This window comes from Ochotona curzoniae, unplaced genomic scaffold (genome assembly GCF_017591425.1).
Source record: "Ochotona curzoniae isolate NIBS_2020 unplaced genomic scaffold, NIBS_Ocur_1.0 contig_2321, whole genome shotgun sequence".
In the NCBI taxonomy this organism is placed as follows: Eukaryota; Metazoa; Chordata; class Mammalia; order Lagomorpha; family Ochotonidae; genus Ochotona; species Ochotona curzoniae.
The window spans coordinates 13,144,322-13,169,357 of NW_024465421.1; the positions used below are offsets into that span (position 1 = coordinate 13,144,322).

Sequence of the window (25,036 nt, forward strand, 5' to 3'; positions counted from 1 at the left end):
TTGTGTGCTTGAACATATAAAAACGCATCATTAATGTAACAGACCGAGCCAGTAGAAAAAAGAATCTCTGTACAATAAACAGTTTCCAATAATTTAAATAGTGTCAGATTCCCCAAATCATAAGGTTTGACAAGATCTTACCTTCTACTATCATACACAAATAAATTAACCCTACAAAGAATTTTTAGCTTAACTTAAAATTGCACCTAGAAAGGCATGGGATTTTTGTACCTATTACAAAAACCTGTTAAAATCAAGGGCTGCTACAAAGAATGAGGTAAACTGAAGACTTTCTCCACTATGCAGCCTTCAGATAAATGGCTTTTTTTCTACTGAGTTCTAGATTTGCACACCACAGTGTTTTGCTAGCAGAGCATTCAGAGTTCTCTTCCAGGAACTGTTTGCATGTGTGCATATATAAATTTATACACACATACACACACACACACACAAATATACACACTGTATAATGCATCAGCAAAATATATATATTATATATATTTATATAAATATAAGGAAGATTTTCCCCACCCACCCACCCCAAACATGTGTCTTAGTGTTTGAATTCTCTCTCCCTTTTTTTTTTTTGTACACAGAGAATAGGGAATTTCAGAATTTTTACATACATTTTAGCAAACAAGTTTTGATCTATTGGCTTCATGGTGCAGTTTCCAATGGCAATCCACTCTGGTGCCAAAGGCTGGAACCATTACAAGGAAGTTGTGAACACTAATTTCTTAGGAGGTGAGGCCAGCCCCACATGAACTTCTCTTGCATCCCTCTGGTCCACCATAATTCATAAATACTTAGACTTTTTTTTTTCCTCAAATGAATCATTAGACATTAAAAACGGAACGACAGAGTCACAAAGGGCCACGTGCTTTTCAGAATAAAGCATCTCCTTCACTACGTTGCCATCACAGTGCAGACCTGACTGCCTGAATATGCTCAGGAGATTTAGTCAACGTTGTATTTGGTTATGTAAAAGGCTCTCATTTTCTTTTTCTAAATCCAAAGTGCATAGTGAGAACAAATCAACGCATACTTTCCTTTTTAGCATCGGTTTCATCTAAGCACCTTCCTATGAAAGGATTGCTCAGATGCCTTGCCTTTGTCCTCCCCACCCTCCAAAAAGTAAAAATAAAATAAAATAGAATAAAATAACAGTAAGAGTCAAGCAATTTAGACATTCATCAGCCTGGTAAACAAACTTTGCCAGCAAATAAAAGTCCTACTATTGTAAAGAAAATTGATAAGACAAAAAGTACATATGAAGACCCAACTACTGTGTTGTTGGGTAATTTATAAGGTTGACCTCCGACTTCATTGATGTAAAATCCTATTGGAAATATTAGGGCAGCCATACAGAAAAGGATCACTGTAAAACAAACCAAAACACAACATTAGTAACATGGTTTGGTGATTTAGAAAAACAATGAAAATTTGGTACAAGGGAAGTTTATGGCATAACAAGAAGGGCTATCTATGGGTTAACAACATGGTCAAACTTGCTAAACATTGACTACTTATCAAAAGAGTTGCATCTATTACCACTCACATGATAATCCTTGAAGCCTAACAAGTAAATACAGTAAAAGCTGGGCTAGCATTTAATATGAGCTTAGGATGATTTCAAATATTAGCATTAAAAAAGGTCTTATCCAAACCTACTATATACTCACACATTATTCTTGCCCACACAAAGAACAGTACTTGAGGATACTAACTTGTATGCTCTACAAGGGATTTAAGTTCTGGCTTTACTAGCTGTGCAATCTTATGTCCTTGTCTTCCTTCTGAAAATGGGAAAAATACTAGGAAGATGGGGAAAAAAAACCCAAAGCCCTGGCATCGTGCCAGGTTGACAGACATGCTGAATAAATGTTGCATGTTGCTGTTATTGTCATCGTCATAATCACTCTGCCCGTTCTCTGCTCCTCTTAGGTAAGTGTAAACTAGTAAGTACCATCTATCTGAATTAGAGTCAGCTGGAAAAAAGAATCTCCAATTTCTGGAATGATTAGCAAATTGTCAGAGTGGTTATCTTTTATAATGGGTTATGTTCCTTAAAAAAACAAACAAACAAAAAAAAAAACACCAGGCTTCTGATTACGCAGAAAGCTTAAGCGGGGATGGGTGCTAGGACAAGGAGGAGAGTGGGAAACTTCCGAGTTTTATATTTCAACACAATGAAATACGTTGTTTGCTAAAACGTTTCTAGAAAGGCATTAGAAAACTCAGTGTCTGGGTACAGTTACATGCACAGGCCAGGATTACAGCAAACAATGTGCTCTCCTGTGCTATCAAATGTTCCTTTTAATGAACACCAACTACCTGCAGTCACGCTAGCTTTTGTCAGAAAATATTTTTACTTTTTTGAGAGCATACTGGTCAAGTTTTCATACAGTTTTTAAAAATTTTTTTATGATACAGAATGTGAATACAGATCACTGTCACTCTCTATGAAAAGTTGAAGCTTTCCATTGCTAAAGGAGAGATTTTTGCATGAGATATTTTATTCTAATAAAAAACTATCCCCAGGCCTGTTGAGTGAGCACTGGATATCAGCTGACACTTCTATGTTTTGCAGGTGCTAATTGACAGGATTTATTATGGAGTCCTTAACGGGCCTCTAGAATTCTTTCCTGGATGGAAGGGCTCCAGCAACATAGGAAAAAATAACATTTGCAGAGTAACACACCAACTTGACCTGGATTCTTTCAGCCACTACTACTGAACAAACGGAAAACTTGAGGCATTAAAGTTTATGAGTTTTAGCCTTTTCATCATTAACAGCAAATAACCATTAGTGCTGCCAACCCTCACTTGTCAGTTATCTGCCACCAATTTCTAAAGGTTCTTATGACCTAACTTGGCTTGGTGACCAAATGAAGCCACAATCTACATAGTTACACACAATCTAATAAAACACAATAGGTGAGATTACTGTTTTAAAAAGTTTTCTTAATTCTGAATAATCTCAAGGAACTTTAAATTTGTTCATTTTGCTAACTGATGTGCCAACATCATGCCTTCCTTCTTACTTCGACCGTTAAAGTCATTCTTTATAGTGGAGAACTACTGACTGTGGCTAGATTTTAAGATTTTCAAAACTTAAATATTTCCCAGATTGGAAGGAAAAGCTTACTGAAATTTGAAGAAGGCAATAAGCCCCTATTCAATCTATCCCTAGGCTTTAAATCTAAGGAGTTAGGTTATTGTTCTACGGAGATTCAGTGCAGGTAGATGAGTTTTCCTTTAAGCTATTGAGGACTGACTATGAAGCTCTGTAGATATTACAATGCTATTAATGCTGACAGTATCATCCTTCGAAGGTTAAGTTCTGGGTCCTAAGTAATCTTATAAAAGACTTGAACTTCATACCCTTCATGGCAGATTTTGGGTGACAGAAGAAATCAGATGAACTAATGGAGAGGCTTCTAAATCAGGTTGGAAAAGGACAGAACGAAAGTCAGAACTGAAGAAGGGGAACTCATTTTTGCTCGTTTTACCCCCTGCAGGCATGTCCCATCACCTAGGGCTCTCTTCTGTGAAATGCTTCCTCACGGTGCAAAGCCACCAGAAAACGCTCCCCTTTTCAAGGGCTGAATGAAACACTAGGGGGAGCCCAATCCCTTTCAGAACAGCCACCCCAATTAACCAGCTCTGGGCAGAAAACCAGACCAGAAGGAAGCTGTTTTAACTGACATGAAATTCATTCCCTGATATATTAAGTTAACAAAGATCAAGAAGAGTATAAAATTTTATAATGTATATTGATAAAACACACACACATCCCTATGTTCTCATGTGTAGTAAACCTTCTAGTAGGAAATTCCAGAAATTAGTTAACAGCAGTCGGATGGCAGGGTAACGAGGCCACAAATGAGACTTCTTTTCACATGACTAAACTTTCACAAGCTTTGACTCACATATCATATCCACATACTACTTCAAAAGTTATTTACCTTAAAATAAAGGAAAAATACACTCTATTTGGGGCAACCACATTGTTAATCTGTCTATCAAAGGGAAGTAAAAACCAAAGATAATCCTAATTCTTTCCCCTTTTTGGGTCAGAAGAACCAACAGCTCCTTAATGTGTTCTTTGACTCATACTACTCCACTAAATCATGATTTAGATCTTTGGTATTCAAAGTATGTCTTCCTAAATTTCCACTAAATCCAAACACCAAATCCTTTTTAAAAGTTGCTTATTCCTTAAAGAATGAGTGCTATCTTGAAAAGGACAGTATTTGTGAATTAAAAATAAAGAATCGGGGCCAGTGCTGTGGCAGAGCAGGTTAAACTGGCACTTGTAACACTCATAGTAATCTTATATCGGAGTGTTGGTTCCATTCCTCAGCTGACCCAGTCCAAGCCAGTTCCCTGTTCATGTCCTTGGGAAAGCAGGGGATCATGGCCCAACTACTTGGGTGCCTGCCACCCACACTGGAAACCTGGGTGAAGTCTCAGGTTCCTGGCTTCAGCCCATGGCCAGTGCAGCCATTTGGCAAGAGAGCCATAGATGTCTTGCTCCTCTCTGTCACTTTCTTTACTAAATAAGTGAGTACATCTTTAAAAATCAACAAAAAGCTTTTCAAAGAAAACAAATTATCTTTAAACTCTTAACCAACACCGTTTAATTTAGCAATCTTGTCTTTACAACTGCTTCCTAACCCTACTCTCTAAAAAAGAACTACCTGAAGGCCTGTGATGCGAGAAGGATCCTTAACCTGTTCATCTTACTTATCACAGGTAAGAGAAGCTTTTTGATGTGAAAGGCACACAATCTAAGTTTAAAAATTAGCGGGCCCAGCATGGTAACCTAGTGGCTAAAGTCCTCGCCTTGCACGCCTGGGGATCCCATATGGGTGTCACTTTTGTGGCCCCACTTCCCATTCAGAATGCTCCCTCCTTGCGGCCCGGGAAAGCAGTCAAGGATGGCTCAGAGACTTGGGACCCTGCACCTGTGTGGGAGACCTGAAAGAAGCTGGCTCTTGGCTCCTGGTTTTGGACTGGCTCAGCTCTGGCTGTTGCGGCCTCTTGGGGAGTGAATCAGTGGACAGATCTTCCTCTGTGTCTCTCCTCCTCTCTGTATACCTGACTTTCCAAGAAAAATAAATAAATCTTTAAAAAAAAAATTAAAGGCAACATAGTTATAAAATTAACAAAAAAGCCAAAATTATACCCATTGTTTCAGAGAGAGATAGGAACCTCAGAACACAGACTCATGAAGAGAAATCACTATCCTACAGCCTTTTTTGGGGGAAAAAAATATTTAATATTAATAAGGATGTTTGCGACTATTATCACAATCATATTGCTTCTAAATGAAATTACCAAGTGAAAGTAAACTGTGTCACAACATTTACTTTTCAAGCGTAAGCAAACCTGAAGTGATCTCAGGGCATTAAGTTCAATGCTAAATCCCACAGCACTTTGCCTAGGCACTGCCATCCCATATCTTTAGGGCAGGGTTTCTCTCATCAGCGTACGATTGCCAGTACGGGCCAGACACGTCTTTGTCCTGGGAGGCTGTCCTGTGCATTGGCAGCACTCTGGATGCCAGAAGCTTTCTCTGCAGTTTGAACTATCAAAAATATTCTTGCAGATATTGCCAAATGTCTGTTGGGCTTTTAGAGAGAAGGAAACAGGAAAGCAAAGTAACTGAAACAGCTTTTCTTTGTGCATTTTTGTTTCCTTTAACTTGTGATAAGCCTCAATGTGTTTTGAAATGAAATCAGTTTTGCAAAGTGTAAGAGAATACGTAAATACAAAAAAATCTACCATATCCTTAAGCATAGCTTAATGGAGTAAGAAATGATGATAAATATTAAATAGTCTAATATATATTGATTTCTTAATGATCACAAGATAACACAGCATTACACAGCAGAAACTCAAAGCTGATATCAAAAAGTGAATCTGATTTATGTATTTTTATGTATTTTTCTAGACTTTTTATTTTTGATAGACAAAACCAATACCTTCAGGAAGAGGAAAAGAATGAGGCTGTTGGTAACTTGAATCACAAACCTGGCTTATGTCACAAGTGAACAAAAGTAAAATTCATTAAAACAGCATTTCATACAAAGCAATTAACGTTGCAGATGTGCTGGTCTGGTGAGCATTTCTGAAGAACTGACGGTCTGCCTCTCAGCCGTACGCCAGTGCTGCTCTTTGATGCTTATGGAGTCCTTCTGATTGATTCTTGATTATCTTCACAAAAATACCAGTGAGATGCCTTCTACACAAACTTAGTAAGCATGGGTTACTTACTTCCAGTGAATGCTATCCATCGAGCATATTTTGTAGCTTCTCTTCGCCAGTGGGAAGCCACCAGCAAACCGCATGTGACAGTCAATGAAATGATTCCCATGATGATAAAAAACAGTGTGGTGATCCACTCTGGGGGAAGCCGAGGAGGGATGCATGTCCGATCTCGTCCGTGGATTGTTTGACACTGTCGCACAAGGCCCACAGTGAGTGCTCCTGAGGAGATGCAAACAGTTGGAATACTTTAATGGCACTGGCATATAGAGGGAATTTTCCCTACCACTTTCCCTTTAGTCTTTAGGCTTTATTTGTCTCACTCAACCACTGAATTCCCTTTTATCTGTTGAAGTTTATAATGCAGCCACCCTTGGCTTAATGTACAAAGTGAACATAATTTAAGAAAATCAAAGACTTGGCAAAAATCACAAAAGGCAGTTTTATTTCTCAGAGTATGTGGCAGGTTCCAGGGAAACAACAGCAAGTAAACAAGATAGATGAAGCTCCTTCCTGCTTACATGAATTTGGGATTTTTCTATTCTCAGATCCCAGGTTCACTGTGTATGACTTTACTTTTTAAAGATTTATTTTATTTTATTTCATTTGAAAGGCAGAGTTACAGAGAGTGGGGGAGAGACAGAGAGATCAGTCAGAGCTGGGCCAGACTGAAGTCAGGAGCAAGGAGCTTCTTCCAGTCTCCCATGTGGGTGCAGAGGCTCAAGAGCTTGGGCCATCTTCTACACCGCTTTCCCAGGGAACATTAGCAAGGAGCTGGTTTGGGAATGAAGCATCCAGAACATGAGCCAGTGTCCAAATGGGGGCCCTCATTATTTTATTGTAACTGAGGATAAAAAGACATTTTCACAAAAGAGAAGATGGGCTCATGATATCCTATAGCAGGTAAAGCTGCAGCCTGCGATGCTAGCATCCCATTGGGGTGTCATTTCACGGCTGCTCTACTTCTGATTCAGCTTTCTGTTAGTGGCCTGGGAAAAGAAGTAGAAAATGGCCCAAGTGTTTGGACCACTGCCAACTCACATGGCAGACACAAAAGAAGTTCCTGGCTTTAGCCTGGACCAGCCTTGGCCATTGCAGCCGTCTGGGGAGTAAACCAGGGAATGGAGAGCTTTCTCTGTCTCTCCCTTTCTGTAACACCAACTTTCAAAACAAATGCTTTTTTGAAGTATAAAAAAATGTACTATGTAAGTCATGTTCTTCCTCCATGTATTTTTTCATGTCAAAATACAGGAGCTTCTCTACCAAAGTTGAGATGAATTAGTTTGCAGAACATACTTTATCCGCTTTCCCACTAAGAAGAATGATTAAAATGTTACTTCTGAATAAAACTGCTGTTTCCCCTTGTAAGAGCAATGTGCAGATGGGAAACAAGTTAGCAAAAACACTCCAGAAATTTCTAGAGCCACTGGAAACAACAGATTTTTACATTTTTCAATCTGTATTATTTTCTCAACAGGAATACAATTTCAAAATAATAACAATAATTTTAAAAAAAGGCTTTGAGTACAGAACCACAGCCCTTGTGATGAACAAGTGCCTTCTAAGAAAAGTCAGAGTTCCTAGGACCACACACTGAGAAGCTGCTGTGGCGGAAGCAGACCAGGGTTAGATCTGCCCAGAAACATCATTTGTGGGTAGGTGGGGCATCTGGAAGAGGCTTTTGTACAATCTATAATTTTCTAATAATACTTTTAAAAAAATAAAGCAACATGGTGAAAGGAAATAAGAGGAAGAAATTAGTTCTTTTCTCAAAATTGAGTTATAATCGACTTTTCCTTTCTGGCTAAGTCTCAATATAGCAAGAGTGAAAGTAGCACTTTTCCTCCAAATCACCTAATAACTATGCCATACACAGGTGCAAACAACATTATCATTATGGGATTGTCATGGACAGGATGAGGGCAGATAGATGACAAAGTGGTGGACCTTCACTACCTGCCGTCCACTATGTCTCCCCTGCTGCTTGGAACTGAATGACTTCATGGGCCAAAGAGACACACCTCAGTACCCATTTCTGAACTGCTAACCTTTCAAGTTTCAGTTACTGTATGCAACCAGAAGACGGGATAGAGTAGGCTATGGAGGAACCAGGGTGTTTAACTTAACCTTCTTGCCTGGAAATTGGTAAGCTTTCTGGGTAGGGCTGTTTTTAGCTTCTCCTGCTGTCGTACTATACTACAGAAATATAAACAAAACAGGAAGAAAACGAAAATTATAGCTATGTCTTCTACAAGCCAGCTGGAAATTACCTGACAAGTGCTTAACGTTAAGACAAGTGCTAGGGCCTGGCACTGTGGCACAAGTGAGTAGAGTTACTGTCTGTAACATCAGCACCCCAAGTGCGTGGTGGTTTGTCTCTGGGCTGCTTAGTGCAAATCCAGTTCTATGCTAAGGCACCTAGGAAAGTACTGAGGATGGCCCAAGTGTTTGGGTTCTGCCACCCACATGGGAGACCCAGAAAAAGCACCTGGCTGCTGGTTTTAACCTGTCCCAGCCCTAGCTGTGTGGCCATCTGGGGAGTACACGAACAGAACAGATGTAAGATCTTGTCTCTGTCTCTCCCATCCTAACTTTGAGAGAATGTTAACTCTTTAACCACACACAAAGAGAGAGAGAAACACTTATACCCTGTGTTTATACAATTATCACAATACATCAAGAACAAGCGTTTAGCAGCTCTATTCTGGAAGAAAAGAAAGCTAATGCTAATCAACAACCATAAGGTATATAAGAAAATCGGCACACACACATTGTTTCAATCAAAAATGCTATTAAATTTCATTTTTAAGATTCTAAGCCAATAAAATTTAGATCACAGTCACATATTTCCCAGCAAGTAACTAACTGGTAAAATCTGTGGGGAAGGATCTCATGCTGTTAATAGTAAACCTTGCAAATTCAGTGCTGTTAGCACTTAAACGCTCACCAGTGCGTTATATGCTGCCTGTAGACTTAAATCCATCACTCCCATTGTCAAAATCCTTTATCTCTCCCTAATGCTTACACACATTTAGTCTGCATTACAAAATCACAAACTTGGTTTCCAGGTAGCTTCTTTTTATCCAAATAAAACATCATCTTTTCAGGAGGAAACTGCACCTTGCACATTAATGGAAAATCACAAAATGGCTTGCAGCAGTGAGTATAAGGCAGGAATTAATAAGCATTTGATAAGTTAAAGGAATTATAAACGAGTTAAAATGAAAGCCACCCAGCATTAAGTAGGCTCTTCCATGCGACACGTTCACTCCAGGTTCCTACAGCACACTGATGAGGTACAAGCTCAAGCACCCACTAATCCTTGTTTGATATAACAGGTATTTTGCCTCTTGAAGACCAATTCCATTCTCCAAATAACCAAGCCATCTTTACTGTGCAGCTGTTTCCTAGGCAACCAATCCAGCCAAATAAAAGATTTGCACACATCAAAAAGGAAAGCAAACTAGGAATACAGCATTCAACATGTCTCTTAGAATCTTGCCTGTGTACCTGAACACACAAAACAAAACATCAGGATCAGTCTTATTCTATTAAGTGGGGGGGTGGGGGCGGGTAGGGGGGCGCTAACTAGAGAGGCTTTGGACAACCATCTACAGATCTAGAGGCTGCTGAATCAACGTAGCACAGCCAGTCTGAGCACGTCTGCTGCCACAGTGAAGATAATTACAACGCCTATCATCACTACTTGTAAAAGAGGTGTCCCAGAAAATTTGTAACACAGCAGCTGTGAAGCAGAGCCAGAGACCTGTGTGAATCACACCAAGTGCTCATCAACCTGGCCAGTTTTCCCATGTGGGGTTAGACCTGAGCAAAAGCAATGAAAGTAAAATTTGCAGTTGTCTCCTCCCATATCCCTGTTAAGTTTTCCTCCTACTCACAATGTTCCTCTGAGGCATCTCCCCTGTCAGCTCTGGGGACTGTAATCAGTTGGCCCAACCTGCTGTGGATCTTCAGCTCTGCTTTTCCCGAGGTTCCAAAAATCTCTTCTTAGTAAACTAGCTCACTGGTTACACAGACCACAAATGCTTTATTCCAAATGTCTTAATGATTGAGAAACTACTGACATACCAACCTTCCCAACAGAATTTGTAATTAAGGAAGGGACATTTCAATTTAATTGAAATGATGAAATTTCACATTTTAGTGACAGTGAAGCTTGGGACAACATGGAAGCATGTGAGGTTAGGAGGTGAGTGCCAGCCACCAGAGAGGGGGCAGGAAGGCAGAGATGCACGCTTGTCTGGGTAAGCCATAACCTGGAGCTCAAATGCCAAACAGCACAAAAAAGAAAAGCCTCCAGTCAGGACATAAACCACCGCCCCTAACAGATGCTGGTGCTTGTAGATAGAGGAATAGCTAATGGAGCCATCGTGGCAGCTCCTGATGTGTCCCCTTCTTTGGGAACAATTTACTTTTCCTGTGAATATATTTCTGTATCCTTACACATCTTGTAATTTTTAGTGGAAATTAGAAGTTTTAAATAATGTTGTCACTATGAAAATTCTTTCCTTCCCTAGGATTTGTTGTGCCTCCTCTTTGCTTCTTCCTGGAAAAACTCTGTATATCCTGTTGGATCTGGCCTCTGAAGTCTCATGTTTCATTAGTTTAGTAGTTAGCTAATGTTTCGAACAAGCCCTCTTTAAATGCCTTGAACTATTAAGTCTCCCAACCTATGTTGGAGAACTTTCTCTCTGTTCCAGCTGGCAATTTCCTTAGTCCCCACTTCCTACCTGCACAGAATCTCAGAGGCAGCTACCAGTGATATATTAGGGCCTCACAGGTTCTCTCTGAGCGTATCAACAGCCCCGAACATGTGTGTAGCCTGTTACAATTCTAGGAACAGGTAGGAGCTTTTCAAAGACTCCAATGGACATCCTTCCTTCCTATCTATCTATCTATCTATCTATCTATCTATCTATCTATCTATCTATCTATCCATCCATCCATCCATCCATCGTTCACCCCATCCATCCATCCATCCATCCATCCATCCATCCATCCATCCATCCATCCATCCATCCATCCATCCATCGTTCACCCCGTCCGTCCGTCCGTCCGTCCATCCATCCATCCATCCATCCATCCATCCATCCATCCATCCATCCATCCATCATTCACCCCAACTGGTAATATAACGTCATGGTGAACAACTAGCTGCTGGTTGCTTTCAACAAATACTTTGGGAATAGGACAGAGCACGTTCTAAATATGTCAAATTAAGACAAGCCTTGAAAATGGAGATTTTCTGTTAACTGAATTCTAAAATGTTCATAGAATATTCTATATATAGAACTTAGATAAAATGTACTAACTATATTTATATTACATATACACTGAAGTCTTCAGTCATGTTGAAGGACATGTTATGGATTTCAAATAAATTAGTAGGTTTGCCAAAGAAATTAACAGTAAGCCAAAATAAAGCAGTTAGAGTGAAAATGAATTTGAACTGTCTGTAATTTCTATGCCACTTCAGTTAGGATAGATAAGAAAAAGAGAAGTTTAACAGACTATACTGGTTGTGGTATTAGAAACCCAATTACTGGGCCTAGTAGCTAAATCCTCGCCTTGCATGCCCCAGCATTCCATATGGGGTGCTGTTTCATGTGCCAGCGGTTCCACTTCCCATTCAGCTCTCTGTGGCCTGGGAAAGCAGTAAAGGATGGCCCAAAACCTTGGGCTCCTGCACCTGCATGGGAGACCTGGAAGAGGCTCCTGGGATTGGCTCCACTCAGCTCTGGCCATTGTGATCACTTGGGGAATGAACTAGTGGACACAGGATCTTTTTGTCCCTCCTTGCTGTGAATCTGACTTTCTAATGAAAATAAATTAAGAAAGAAAGAAAAAGAAACAGAGAAACAGAGACAGAGAGAAAGAAAGAGAGACAGAAAGAAAATCCAACTATTCACTTAAATAATATCCATGTTTCATATGCAATACTGAGCTGCCTTAATTAGGTGATATAGGTCAAGAGAATAAAAATTAAACATTTGGTATGCTACATAGTTTTGGTGAATATAAAAGTACTACAGAATTATGTGCAAATGGACTCAGCATGGTAGCCTACTGGCTAAAGTCCCTACCTTGCAGGCACCAGAATCCTCATACAGGCACCTGTTCTTATCTCAGCAGCCCCACTTCCCATTCAGCTCTCTGCTTGCAGCCTGGGAAAGCAAATATAGTCTGCACTTGTGTGAGAGACCTGGAAGAAGCGCCTGGCTCCTGGCTTCAGGTAGGCTCAGCACCAACCATTACAGCCACTTGGGGAGTGAATCAGTAGATGGGAGATCTTCCTCTCTGTCTCTCTGTATATCTGACTTTCCAATAATGAATAAATAAATAAATCTTTAAAAAATTATGTGCAAAAGTATTTTAATAAAAAGGTTACACATTAACAACTCTACGGTTTATAGACAACCATCAAAAATAAATACATAATGTAGCAGATGAGACCAGCTTTCAATTTTGTGAAACTCCTGGCCAAAAAGTTATCAAATTTGGGAATTCAGCAATGAAAGGCAACTCAAGTCATATGTCCTACTTTCCCCAAACTGGGTTTTGGAGAATAATAAGGCCCAGGGAGAGTAAATGATAAATCCAAGGATACAAAGTAACTAGCAGTGCTGAGGCTAAAATCCAGATTTTCAATTACTCACTTTAAAATTATCCTCAGCTTACTTCTGAATACCATTCATTGAGAAAAATATATGAACAGCATTTCTAAAAATACTTCCAGGAACATTCAGATTTCTATCACAGCACACTTCACTACAACTTTTTAAGCACACTGAGAGTGAGTCGAAGCATTCATGGGAGGTCAAATATAGCAGGAAGATGATGTTTTGGGGTTTCTCCTGTCAGTTTACAGGAACCGCTCCCTTGGAATCTATTTGCTCTAAAATGCAGCCTAAATTCACACTGGCCACTTCCACTCAGAAATGTTCAAGGAAAACTACCCAAAGCATCCTCCACATCAATTCAAGTTTCTTCAGCCTTACATTGGGACATCAGAATGATTTCACTGTACTGTGTGAATCAAAAGAGAATGTGCACCAGGGACTTAGAGCAAATGTCCAGCGCAGAGCAAGCACAGTGAAATTGATTATTAGATGATACATTGATGTTACACTAACAGTAAGAGCTTTCGGGTGCTGTGTTGTGCAACAGCAAACTGTTGCTGCTTCTGACGCCACCACCTCTTATCAGCGCTTGTTCAAGTTCGGGCATAGCCACTTCCAAGCCAGCTTATTATAAGGTGCTTGGAAAGGCAGTGGATGATGGCAAAAATGTTTGGGCCTCTGCCACCCATGTGGGCGATCCAGTTTCTGGTTCTTGTATGTTACAGCCTTTTAGGAAGTAAACCAGTCTCAAATAAAAAGCTTAAACAAATCTGTTTTAAAAAAAAGAAATTCTTTGAAAAAACAGCAGATGCTTTCACTTTAAGAACAAGATTCTTCGTGGGACTTTTGAGAACCTTGCCTTCCTGGGATTAATGAGGAAAAAATGTGTTAAATCTACGTAGATCTACTAAAATTTAAAACTTGATCAGAATGTAATATTTCAGAGCCATGACAGTGTAAGAAAAGCAAGTATGACCCTGACAAAAGTGTGAGTTCTGTGCCGTGAGCATGGCTCTGTGATTTCAGAGGCAGATGGGTTTAAAAGTGGAGAGGCCTGGAGAGACAGCAAAGTTCTGGTTCTAACAGCTGCTCTCCCACTTCATCCTAGAGAGGTGCTTGTATTCCCACTGTAGTTATATTTGGCTGCAGAATGAAAATGTAAGGTGATATCTCCCACAGTTTTCAAAATCAAAGAGCTACTAACCTAAGCTTTTGCAGAACATATAAAATCAATGCCTTACTAATACATTTTCAGGCCTAATTGTTGCGGCATTTGAGTGAACCCACATATGAAACAGCTCTTTCGAGTAAAGTGAAACCAACCAAGAAACCAAAAACCACAATAGCAAGCATTTTAAAAAAAAGATCTAGCAAAGATACCTGGAAAGAGGAAGATGGTTACCAATCACAACAGGAAGTCACAGGGGCAAAACAACTGGGGCTGTGAGGAAGCACAACTCTCAAAAAATCTAAAACCTGTTTCTAAAAAGCATCCGGGAGCCTGGTGTGATAGCCTTGTAGCTAAATCCTCGTTCTGCATACACTAGGATCCCACACTGACATCGGTTCATAGGATCCCACACTGACATCAGTTCATGTCCCAGCTGCTCCACTTCCCATCCAGCTCCCTTCTCGTGGCACAGAAAAGCAGTAAAGGACGGCCCAAAAACCTGGGATCCTGAGCCAGCATGGGAGACCCGGAGGAGGCTCCTGGCATGGGAGACACGGCTCTTGGCTTTGGATTGGCTCAGCTCCAGCTGTTGTGGCCACTTGGAGAGTGAAGAAGCAGACTGAAGATCATTCTCTCTCTTTCTCTCCCCTCTCTGTAAATCTGACTATAAGTACATCTTTAAAAATAAAAATAAATAAATAAAGTATACAGAACACCAGTCATGAACTTCAAGTTTGTGTCAGGGCAGCCCATCTCTTCTCACTCCATATTAGAGATCATCTCAATTAGGCTTACTGATTTGATGATAACCTATATAGGCCAATAACTCATAAATTTACCTTTAATTAAAATATTTCTTTTAAGTTGTAGATTCTTACTTTTTATTAACCCCACTCATTTAGCTCATAGGCATGTCACACTTATGAACTAAATCACACTTATGAACTAAATCTCTCCAAACCTTCTGGTGCCCTCTAGGTGGTACCACAATTTACCAGCTACTCAGGCTTAACTCCTTTTTCTTCTAACTCCCATAGCACCCTGCCCCAACTTCATTAAGTGGAACCTACATCCTAAACAAATCTCTTCTCTCTCTTCTCTTCTGCACATTAAACACTGACCCAAGTGAGTGTTAATTCCCTGTACTCCATTCCCGTCCTTTTCTAACCTTTTTCATACTAATGACTGAGTTGTAAAGTTGAAATCTGGGTTTGTCCCTATTCTCATCCCCTCCCCCTCTGTACAACTTTGTTTCACTGGTTTTCTTTTGTTCCTCAATGCACTCGGTTCGTTTTTGTTTTGTTAAATTTTTTATTTTGATGATGTTTACTTGGTTGAGCATCACAGTAAGAACTGAGGGTAAGGAAAAAGTGGGTGTGATAATCATTTCCAAACTTTTTTAAAATTCATTAAACTACCAAGTTATAATTCAATGTGGTAATAAGACTTCAACACAATGTACATAATTGCCCAATGACTGTGGTGGTGACATCATGGTAATGGTCATCATTACACAATTCAGATATTTGATCATTCAGAACATTGGGAAAATAACCATTCTTCGGTTTTTGTCAGCCTCTAAATACCTCTATTCATTCTTTTTTTTTAAAATTACATTTCATTTTATGACACCATTTCATAGGCTCTGAGGTTGCCCCAACCTCTCCCCGTACCTCCCTCCATGGTGGATTATTCCACCTTATTGCAGTATTACAGTTCAAATCCAGTCATCTGGGGAAAGGGGTGAGAGAAGGGGAGAAGCCTCCCCCAACTTCCCAACTGCCCTAGTACCGGGGGGTGGGGAATGGCCACCCGATATCAAACCACGGTCCCTGATGTGGCACATGCTCCGGGGTTTCTGCCCAAGTGGTTGAGATTGTTCTGAATATTGCACTGGGCTCTTAAGTCATTGCCTTTACACTCGTTTTTCCTTTTGCTACAAGCACTTCTGTGTGTGTATGTGTGCTAATTCTTGCAATTCCTTTTATCCTAGATTCAAGTGTCATTTTTCAAAGGAAAGACTTCCCTAGTACCTTCTTCCTCATATAGGTTCTCATATTTCTTCTTTTATAGCACTTAAGACAATTGCATTTATTCCATAATTTTTTTCTTAGTGTCTCATTGAACTGTTACACTATAAGCTCACTGTGATCAGCGTTATTTTAATTACCTGTATAACTAAATGCAAAGCATTGTGTCCAATAAGTATTATAAGAATTCTAATAAGCTGCTGTCAGTATACTCTGTAATTTTGTTCTACTATTTCAGAACACACATGTTTTACAAAACATTTGCATCTAATCCGTTATGATATGTTTTAGGCAATATATTGCTCCTTAATGAATGATACTGTTTCATATAACAATAAAATGTAAATACAGACATACTCAAAATGCTTTGTCTAATTTGAAAAAGGGAGAGAAGGAAGCAGCAACAGAGAATTTGAAGAAAAAAAAGATTATAGCATTGATAACAACTGTCTGAATCCACATCCCAATCAATAGGCTATATTTATCAAAGTAAGTTTTAGAAATGAAACGAGATGGAGGCCAGTGAGGTGGCACAGCAAGCTAATCCTCTGCCCTGTGGCACTGGTAACCCAGGTGGGCGCCAGTTCACATCCTGGTTGTTTCACTTCTAATCCAGCTCTCCGCTTATGTCTTGGGAAAGTAGTAGAGGATGAGCCCTGAGTCTGGGTTTCAGAGGGAGACCTGGAGGAAGTTTCCTGGCTCCTGGCTTTAGACTGGCTCAGCTCTGCCCAGCGTAGCTATTTGGTGAGTGAAACAGCAGATGGAGACCTTCTCCTCTGTTAAAAAAAAAAAAAACCTCTGCCTTTTACAACGGGACCGTATCAGCAGTCAGCCAGGGACAGGAGCGGAGCCAGGAGTCATTCCAGCGTGGGATGTGGGCATCCAAACCACCAGGCCAGATGCCTGACTCCCTCATTAATCCTTTCTGAAATTACCACATGCAGGGGTCTGATATTTGTGGCATAGCATGTTAAGCTGCCCCCTGCACACCAAATCAGAGCTGCCAGTGCACTTTCTGACTGTCCCACTTCCAGTCTAGCCTCCTGCTGATGCAGCTGGGAGAGCAATGGAAGATGACCTCAGTGCTTGGGCTCCTACCACCCAGATGGGAGATCTACAAAGAGTTCCAGACTCTTGGCATTACTTGGCCTGCCTGGGCCTCTCTGGTCATTTGGGAAGTCAATCAGTGGAGGAAGATCTCTATTACTTTGCCTTTTAAATAAATACATCTGAGGGCAAAAAAGCCCTACCATGTACCTTCTCTGATTTATCCTTTTGTCTCTTCTGAGATAATCAACATCCTTGAGTTTGTCCTATTAATTTCCTAGTTTATAGTTGTGTTATATTTTCCCTAAATGATATTTTGGTGGTTTTTTTTTTTTTGTCTTGCTGAACTTACTATAAACTGAATCTTACTATAGGTGTTCTACCATAGCTTGTTTTTCTTGCTTGGCAGGATTTTTTACAAGTTGATTATTTACTTCAAAGGTAAGGGGGACAAGAGATCTTCATCCTCTTGGTCACTTTCCAGATGCCTGGACCAGGCAGGGCGGGCTAGCCCAAAGCAAGGAGGTGGAACTCAGTCGGGGTCTCCAATGTGCGTGGTGGATTCAACCACCTGCACTCTCTCCAGCTGCTTCCTTGGCACACGAGTTAACAGGAAGTCAGGATGAACAGGGGAGCTTCAACTCCAGCACAGACACTCTGGTATGGGATAAGAGCATCTCACCTGCAAGTTAACTGTTCCGACAAACACCTGCCCCAACAGCATTCAGAGTTAGTTAAATGATTGTCTACAGCTTTCACTTTCAGTATTGTATTCTAAAATTGATCTATTCTACTCTGAACATCAGAATTATTTCTAGGGGCTGTTGCTGTTGCTCTGTTTCTTGATTACAAATGGCACTACGGACACTTCTGTCTCCTGAAAAAACGAGTAAAAGTTTCTCCGGAATCTGCAAATATTAACAGGGAAGACAGTTGCGTAAGCTATAGACACTTATATCAGTATTTTTGTTTTGTTTTATTTTGAACATTTATTTATGTTCTTTGGAAAAGCAGACTTACAGAGAGAAGGAGAGACAAAGATCTTCACTCCCCAAGTGGCCGGAGCTGAGCCAATTTTAAGCCAGGAGCCAGTTTCTTCCAGGTCTCCCACATGGGTGCAGGGTCCCAAGGCCTCGGCCCATCATCCATTGCTTTCCCAGGACACAAGCAGGGAGTTGGATGAGAAGTAGAGCAGCCAGGATATGAACTGGCGCCCACATGGGATCCCGGCGCATGCAAAGCAAGGACCCAAGCCATCAGGCTACTGCGCTGGGCCCAAGTATTGTTTAAATGTACTAGGTTAATACTAAATTGCTTTCCAAAGAGGTTCTACCAATCTACTTTCCTGCAACAATATATAACTAAGTGTTCCAACTGATCTGTATCCCTGCCAACACAGGGTATTATCTGTGCCTTGGTGTTATATTGGTACATTCTGTGTTGCCTCTCTCCTTTGAAATAACTTTGTAGTTATTATCTACCACACAGATACATCATATTCATATGGCTTCCTAATGAAGAAACTAACTCCCCGTCCCGGCACAATAGCGTAGTGGTTAAAGTCCTCGCCTTGAATGCACTGGGATCCAACATGGGCACCGGTTCTAATCCCTGCCTGTGGCCTGGGAAAGCAGTCAAGGACAGCGCAAAGCCTTGGGACCCTGAACCTGTGTGGGAGACTTGAAAAGAAGTTCCTGGCTCCTGGCTTCGGATTGGCTCAGCTCCAGCTGCTGTGGCCACTTGGAGAGTGAATCACTGATGGAAGATTTTCCTCTCTGTCTCTCCTCCTCTCTGTGTATCTGCCTTTCCAATAAAAATGAATACATCTTAGAAAATAAAAGGAAAAAACCCCAAACTCTCTAGTATTGTGCTTTATCAGATTATTTCCATTCTTTTGTTGTTTCCAACAATACTGGTCAGCCTTTATCTGTTATAAAATTCATTTTAAACTCCGAGGTGTAGCCATAGAACAAAAAACTTAGAAATAAAATGTTGGGGTTACAGAGCACTAGCACGTGTATTTAGAATTCTGGCAGATGTTGCCAATTTATTCTCCATGGCAGTTCTATCAACCTATCCCTAAATCTCTCAACTCATTCTCATTTCATCACATCCTCACCAATACAAGATTCACCAAACCTTCTTAATTTCTGATTATAGTTTTAACTGGTACTTGTATAGTGTGTATTTGTTTTGCCAGAGAGACTTAAAAATGTGAAGGATGATTTTGTTATCATCATTTATTACATTCCTTGGCTTTTACTGAGTTGTTGATATTTCTTTTTTAAAGGCTCCTTAAATAGCACAGAATTAGCCATTTGTGATTGGAGCTATAGATATTTTAGTCTGTCACTTCTTATGTTTATGACAGTTTTTCTATATGTAACAATATTACTTTTGCATAGAGTTAAATTTACCAATCACATTCTTTATGGCTTCTAGGCTTTGAATCACACTTTTTAAAAATGTTTTCTCTCAATCTAATATAATAATAGTCTATGTTTTTTCTCTACAGCCTTTTCCTGTGCATATATGAGTATTAAACACAGCAGCTATGAGACTGAACTCAACTAAGAAAATGAGATCTTGGCTTGAATTTTCTCTACAGTGGGGTTTCTCAAACTCAATACTACAGACACTCGGGACTAAACACTTATTTACGGTTGAGGCTGTCCTATGCAATGTAGGACTTTCAGCAGCATCCCAGACTTATCCATTAGTGACACCAGTACTGTCTCCTCTCTCAACACCTATGACAATAAGAAAAACAAGTCTTGAGGGGGTGGGCATTTGATAAGCGGTTGAGGTGCCATTTAGGACACCTGCACCCCATACTGGAGTGTCAGCTACTCCATGCTTTCCATCCAGCTTCCTGCTAATGCACCTGAGAAGGTGGTGGATGCCATCAGCCCAAATACCTAGCATTCTGGCTACTTGGCTTATGCTTGGTACAGCCTTGGCTCTTCCTCTTCTTCTTGAAGGTTTATTTATTTTTATTGCAACATTTATAGAGAGAAGGAGAGAGAGGGGGAAAGATCCTCCATCCACTGATTCACGCCCCAAGTGGTCACAACGGCTAGAGCTAAGTCAATCTGAAGAAAGGAGCCAGAAGCTTCCACCAGGTCTCCCATGTGGGTGCAGCATCCCAAGGCTTTGGGTCGTCCTCAACTGCTTTCCCAGGCCACAAACAGGGAGCTGGAAGCGAAGTGGAACAACCAGGATATGAACCGGCGCTCATATGGGATTCTGGCTAATGCAAGGTGAGGACTTCAGCCAACAGGCTATGGTGCTGGAGCCTTGGTTCTACAGGAACCTGGGGAGTGAACCAGCAAATGACAAACGCTTTTTGTCTTTCTCCTTCCTGCCCTGTCCACCTTTCAAATGAAGAAATTCTTAAATCAATCAATCAATCAATCAATCAATCAATAAATGCAACTTTGAGAAATGGGGCAGCCCCAACTGCCCCTGACTGACAACTCTTGTTCTACAGGTTTATCTCCAGTACTTCCTTTTAATCATGGAGATGACTGAACCACCACCCCCCAACATCTAATTAAATTTAACCAGAAACACTTTTCTCAAACAGGAGAATCATTTTCTTTCAGAGTTTAACTGGGGGTGGAGAGGCAGAGGCTAGGATTTTGATGGAGATTGTATTCAATCAACTTGAGGAGTTGCAGCTTCTGCTTTTATTTACTTTTTATGTTATTTGAAAAGCAGAGAGAGAGAGAGAGAGAGAGATTGAGACTGATGTTCCCTCTGCTGGTTCATGCCACAAATGCCCTCAGGCTGAAGCTGGCAGCTGGACTCAACCTGTATCCTTCCATGTGGGTGTCAGGAACCTGAAACTGGAAACAGAGCCAACACTGAAATCTAGCTGCTCTCATGAGGGATTCCAATATTGCAAGCAGTAGCATCTTTTTTTTTTTTTTTTAAGATTTATTTTTATTTGAAAAGCAGATTTTTTTTTTAAGAGCAAAGAGGATAGTGAGAAGGTTTTCCATCTGCTGATTCACTTCCCAAAGGACCACAATGGCTAAGCTGATCCAAAGCTGGGAACCAGGAGTTTCTTTCGAGTCTCCCACGTGGGTACAGGGACCACGGACTTGGGCCAGTTTTCCCTGCCTTCCCAGGCCTTATAAGCAGGGAGCTGGATTAGAAGTGGAGTATCCGGGATTCTGATTAGTGCCCATACGGGAATTCTGGTAACACAGATGGAGGATTAGCGTGCAATGCCACTACACTGATCCCTGGAAAATACAGTTCCAATTTTCAAATAATTCTGCTGTATTTGGATATTTTCTTGGTGATGATCCAGAGGAAGTTCCTGGCACCTGGCTTCAGAATCAGCTCAGCTCTGGGCATTGCGGCCACTCCAGGAGTGAACACAGCAGATAGATCTCCTCTCTGTATATCTGCCTTTCCAATAAAAAAATAAATGTTTTTAAAACAGTAATTTAATTGAATATTATGATTTTTATTTATCTGAAAGGCAGAGTGATAGGGCAAGAAACAGATTTTTCCATCTGCTAAGTCACTCTTCAGATGACTGTAACTAATGATGCTAAGCCAATCTGAAGCCAGGAATTCCATTCAGGACTCCCCAACAGGCGAGAGGGTCTCCAAGGACTTGTTGCCTCCCAGGTGCATCAGCAGGGAGTTGGATCAGAAGCTGAGCAGCCAGGACATGATCTGATACTCTGATACATGACAGTGTCCCAAGTGGTAGCTTAACCAGCTGTGCGACAACGCCTGTCCCAATAATGATTTTTATTATCACCTACATACTTGGTATTTTCTGGCTAAGAAATCTCTTAAAATGAATGGGGCGCAACCTACAAAAGCAACTGAAATCAGTAATTTAGATCAATGTCAACCCAATGACTACAAAAATTAGTCTAGAACTAGAAACTATCTGGATATTCTTCTAAACAGTTACAAGTTAGCTAGCCATGATAAACCTTGTGGAGATTATTCTGTTGTTTCAGTGAGGCAACTATCTCCAAGTATGCAACATTTCACACTGAGGCAAAAGAACCGAAGGCAAGGTAGGAACAGGAAACAAATTAGAAATTCAATCTTTTTGCCACTGCACAAATGGAGTAGGTGTTTAGCAGCTTTCTTTCTCACTTCCTAAGCAAAAATCTCCAAGTGTTTTGGTTTAGAAAAATATTCTGTCCTAAACTTTACTTCAAACTGTAACATTAAAATAAAAGGCTCCCTTGCAAGAAAAAAATTTCCCCATCTCTCATAAATCTGGAGGAGGTACAAGGATAAATAAGAATGGCTGCCATTATACTCTGAGTGCTTTCTTAGTGCCAAGCATGGTATTAAGTGCTTTATGTATTCTCATTTCATTCCCAAAACAATTCAATAAGAGTGATAGGCCAAATAATTAAGCACCAGCTAAATTTAGCATATGAACCATGTCTGATTCCACAACTATGCTCAAGGTTTATTATTTATACATATTTTTATAGAACAGTTTAATTTTTCTCAAGTGTTTTTCCAGGGAATCAGAACCTTAGAGACATCAAAGATTTCTTGTAAACACTAACCTATACAGACATGCAGTATGTTCCCTCAACATAGCCATTTTCAATGAAAAACATAAAAATAAATTTCCCCAACTGTTTGGAACATCAGTTAATTCACTGAAAGGACTACAATACCACTCTGCAATCCCAATTCTAATCAAAAGTACATCTGCACATTAATTTCACTGGAAATCTTGCTTTCTTTTTAAATTATATGCAAATCCCAGGCTTCAATTTTATTGTAAAGATTTATTTTTATTTGAAAGGCATATTTTCACCAGGAGAGGTCTCCCATCAGCTGGTTCATTCCCCAAATGGCCTCAACAGGCAGAACCGAGATGATCTGAAGCTGGGAGCCAGGAGCTTCTTCCCAGTTTCCCACGTGGGTGCAGCTGGGTACAGTGACCCAAGGACTTGAGCCATCCCTCCCTGCTTTCCCAGGCCACAAGCAGAGAGTTGGATTGGAAACAGGGCAGCTGGGATTAAAACTGAATGCTGGTCCTGCAGGGCAGCTGACTAGCCATCTGCGCCATGATGCCAGCCCTTGCATCTTCTTGACAATTTCTCTGGTATGTTATGTAAAATTAAGGAGAGTTCAGAATGATTAAAGATAGAATTTTGTTCTGATTTTGTTAATTAAGGAAGAGAGTCTTCAAAAGCTGTAATTTCACAAACTTTAACTTGTTATGGAAGGAACTTTAAGATCCACTCAGCTCCTGAACTTCTTCCATCACTCTTACTCAGCAAACTTCAATCAAATAGCAGCCTTATTCACATATTTTCTTCCTTAATAATGTGCCTTTCAAAGGACACTGAGTTCATTTAACAACCAGTTATTATGTCCTTGTTTTACTGCTATTTTTATTTGGTTTCTTTAACAAATGACTCATTTCTAAAACACGATTTACAAAGTAATACTTGCTGCTACTATCTCTTGTGTCACAACTGCATTAGTTACCACACTCTCCCTGTATGTCTCCCACCAAATTACTACTAGGACACCATAAATTAAAAATAGATTACTGTGTGTACAATGCAGCTATCTCATGCACAATTCAGCTGTCGATACAGACACACCTATATTAACACATACTATATCCAAAAGTAATTGTGTTTTTGACACGAGCTAAAACTCAGGAAACTGTTACCTGAATTAGAAAGAACTGAATCACTAAAAAAATGCTGTCAGGTCATCTGAGAATTTACAAGTACACAGTGGATAGAATTTAGGGATGCAGATTTCAAAAGGTGGGTATAACTGGATGGAATTAAATTCTTGAAGAAAGGGAGAACCAAGAGGTTAGGAAATTCTGCTAGATTAAATCAATAAAAGAAAGAGAAATGCCCAGCACCATGGAGTAGTATGCTAATCTCTGCCCAAGTCCCAGCTGCTCCACTTCTGGTAATGGCCTGGGAAAACTGAAGGATGCTCCAAGTCCTTGGGGCTCTGCACTCGCATGGGAGACAAGGAAGAAGCTCTAGTCTCCTGGCTTCCGACTGGTCTAGCCTGCAGCCATTTGGGTAGGGAGCCAGCAGATGGAAAAATGCCCTTCTCTCTCTAACTCTGTCATTCCAATAAAAATAAATCTGGGGGGAAAAAAGAAGAAAGAAAGTATGGGGTTATTACAAACCAGGAAAGGGCAGGTGGTGTGGTGCAGTGGGTTGAAAAGCTACTTGGGATATCTGAATTCTATATCATAGTGCCTATTCAAGCCCTAGCAAATATGCCCAGGAGGCAGCACATGATGGTCTAAGTACATTGGTCCCTGCTACTCATTTGGGAGATCCAGATGGAGTTTGGTTCCTTACCTAAGCTTGGCTCAGTCCAGGCTATTATGCATACCTGGGGAGAGAACCAGTGGAAGAAAGATCCCCTCACTTCTCTCCCTCCTTCTCCTTCCCCCTGCTTTTCAAAGAATGACAGATTTTTTTAAGAACCAAACTTGATACAGTAATGGATTTATCTAAAACAGCACAACACACACATATTTTAAAAGCAGTGTTTAATAAACACAGCATCATTTAACATCAGGTAAATCATTCCCCTCTCAGATGTGGTTTTTCACCAGCAAAATGGGATATTTCCTCTGCAGAGCTGTTGTGGGGAGTTTGCTACCTTTTAAGTTCAACATTTCTTTGTGGTTCTTTTTATCCTTAGGCTATATCCCATTAAGGGAGTGCAATTAGAGTATTCAAGTTACTTGATCTAATTCTTTTCCCCCCTTAATAGTTACATTTTCGTTTTTATATTCAGTTATGTCTACTGATGTCAGTTTATATTCAATATTTCTCCCCATCATTTAAAAAAAAATTTATATCCATACTTAAGACTACTTA

General features: G+C 40.3%; 1 protein-coding gene across 1 annotated transcript in view; it reads right to left on the minus strand.

Annotated features, from left to right (window-relative positions):
- Positions 1-570: 570 nt before the first annotated feature.
- The window catches only part of MOSMO (modulator of smoothened), a 37,565-nt gene continuing 13,099 nt past the window's right edge, over positions 571-25,036 (minus strand). The window contains exons 2-3 of the mRNA XM_040973222.1: positions 6,283-6,495; positions 571-1,378 (exon numbers count right to left, since the gene is read on the minus strand). Of these exons, the coding sequence (XP_040829156.1) occupies positions 1,194-1,378; positions 6,283-6,495 (398 nt within the window). The 3' untranslated portion in view covers positions 571-1,193. The remainder of the gene's footprint in view (positions 1,379-6,282; positions 6,496-25,036) is intronic.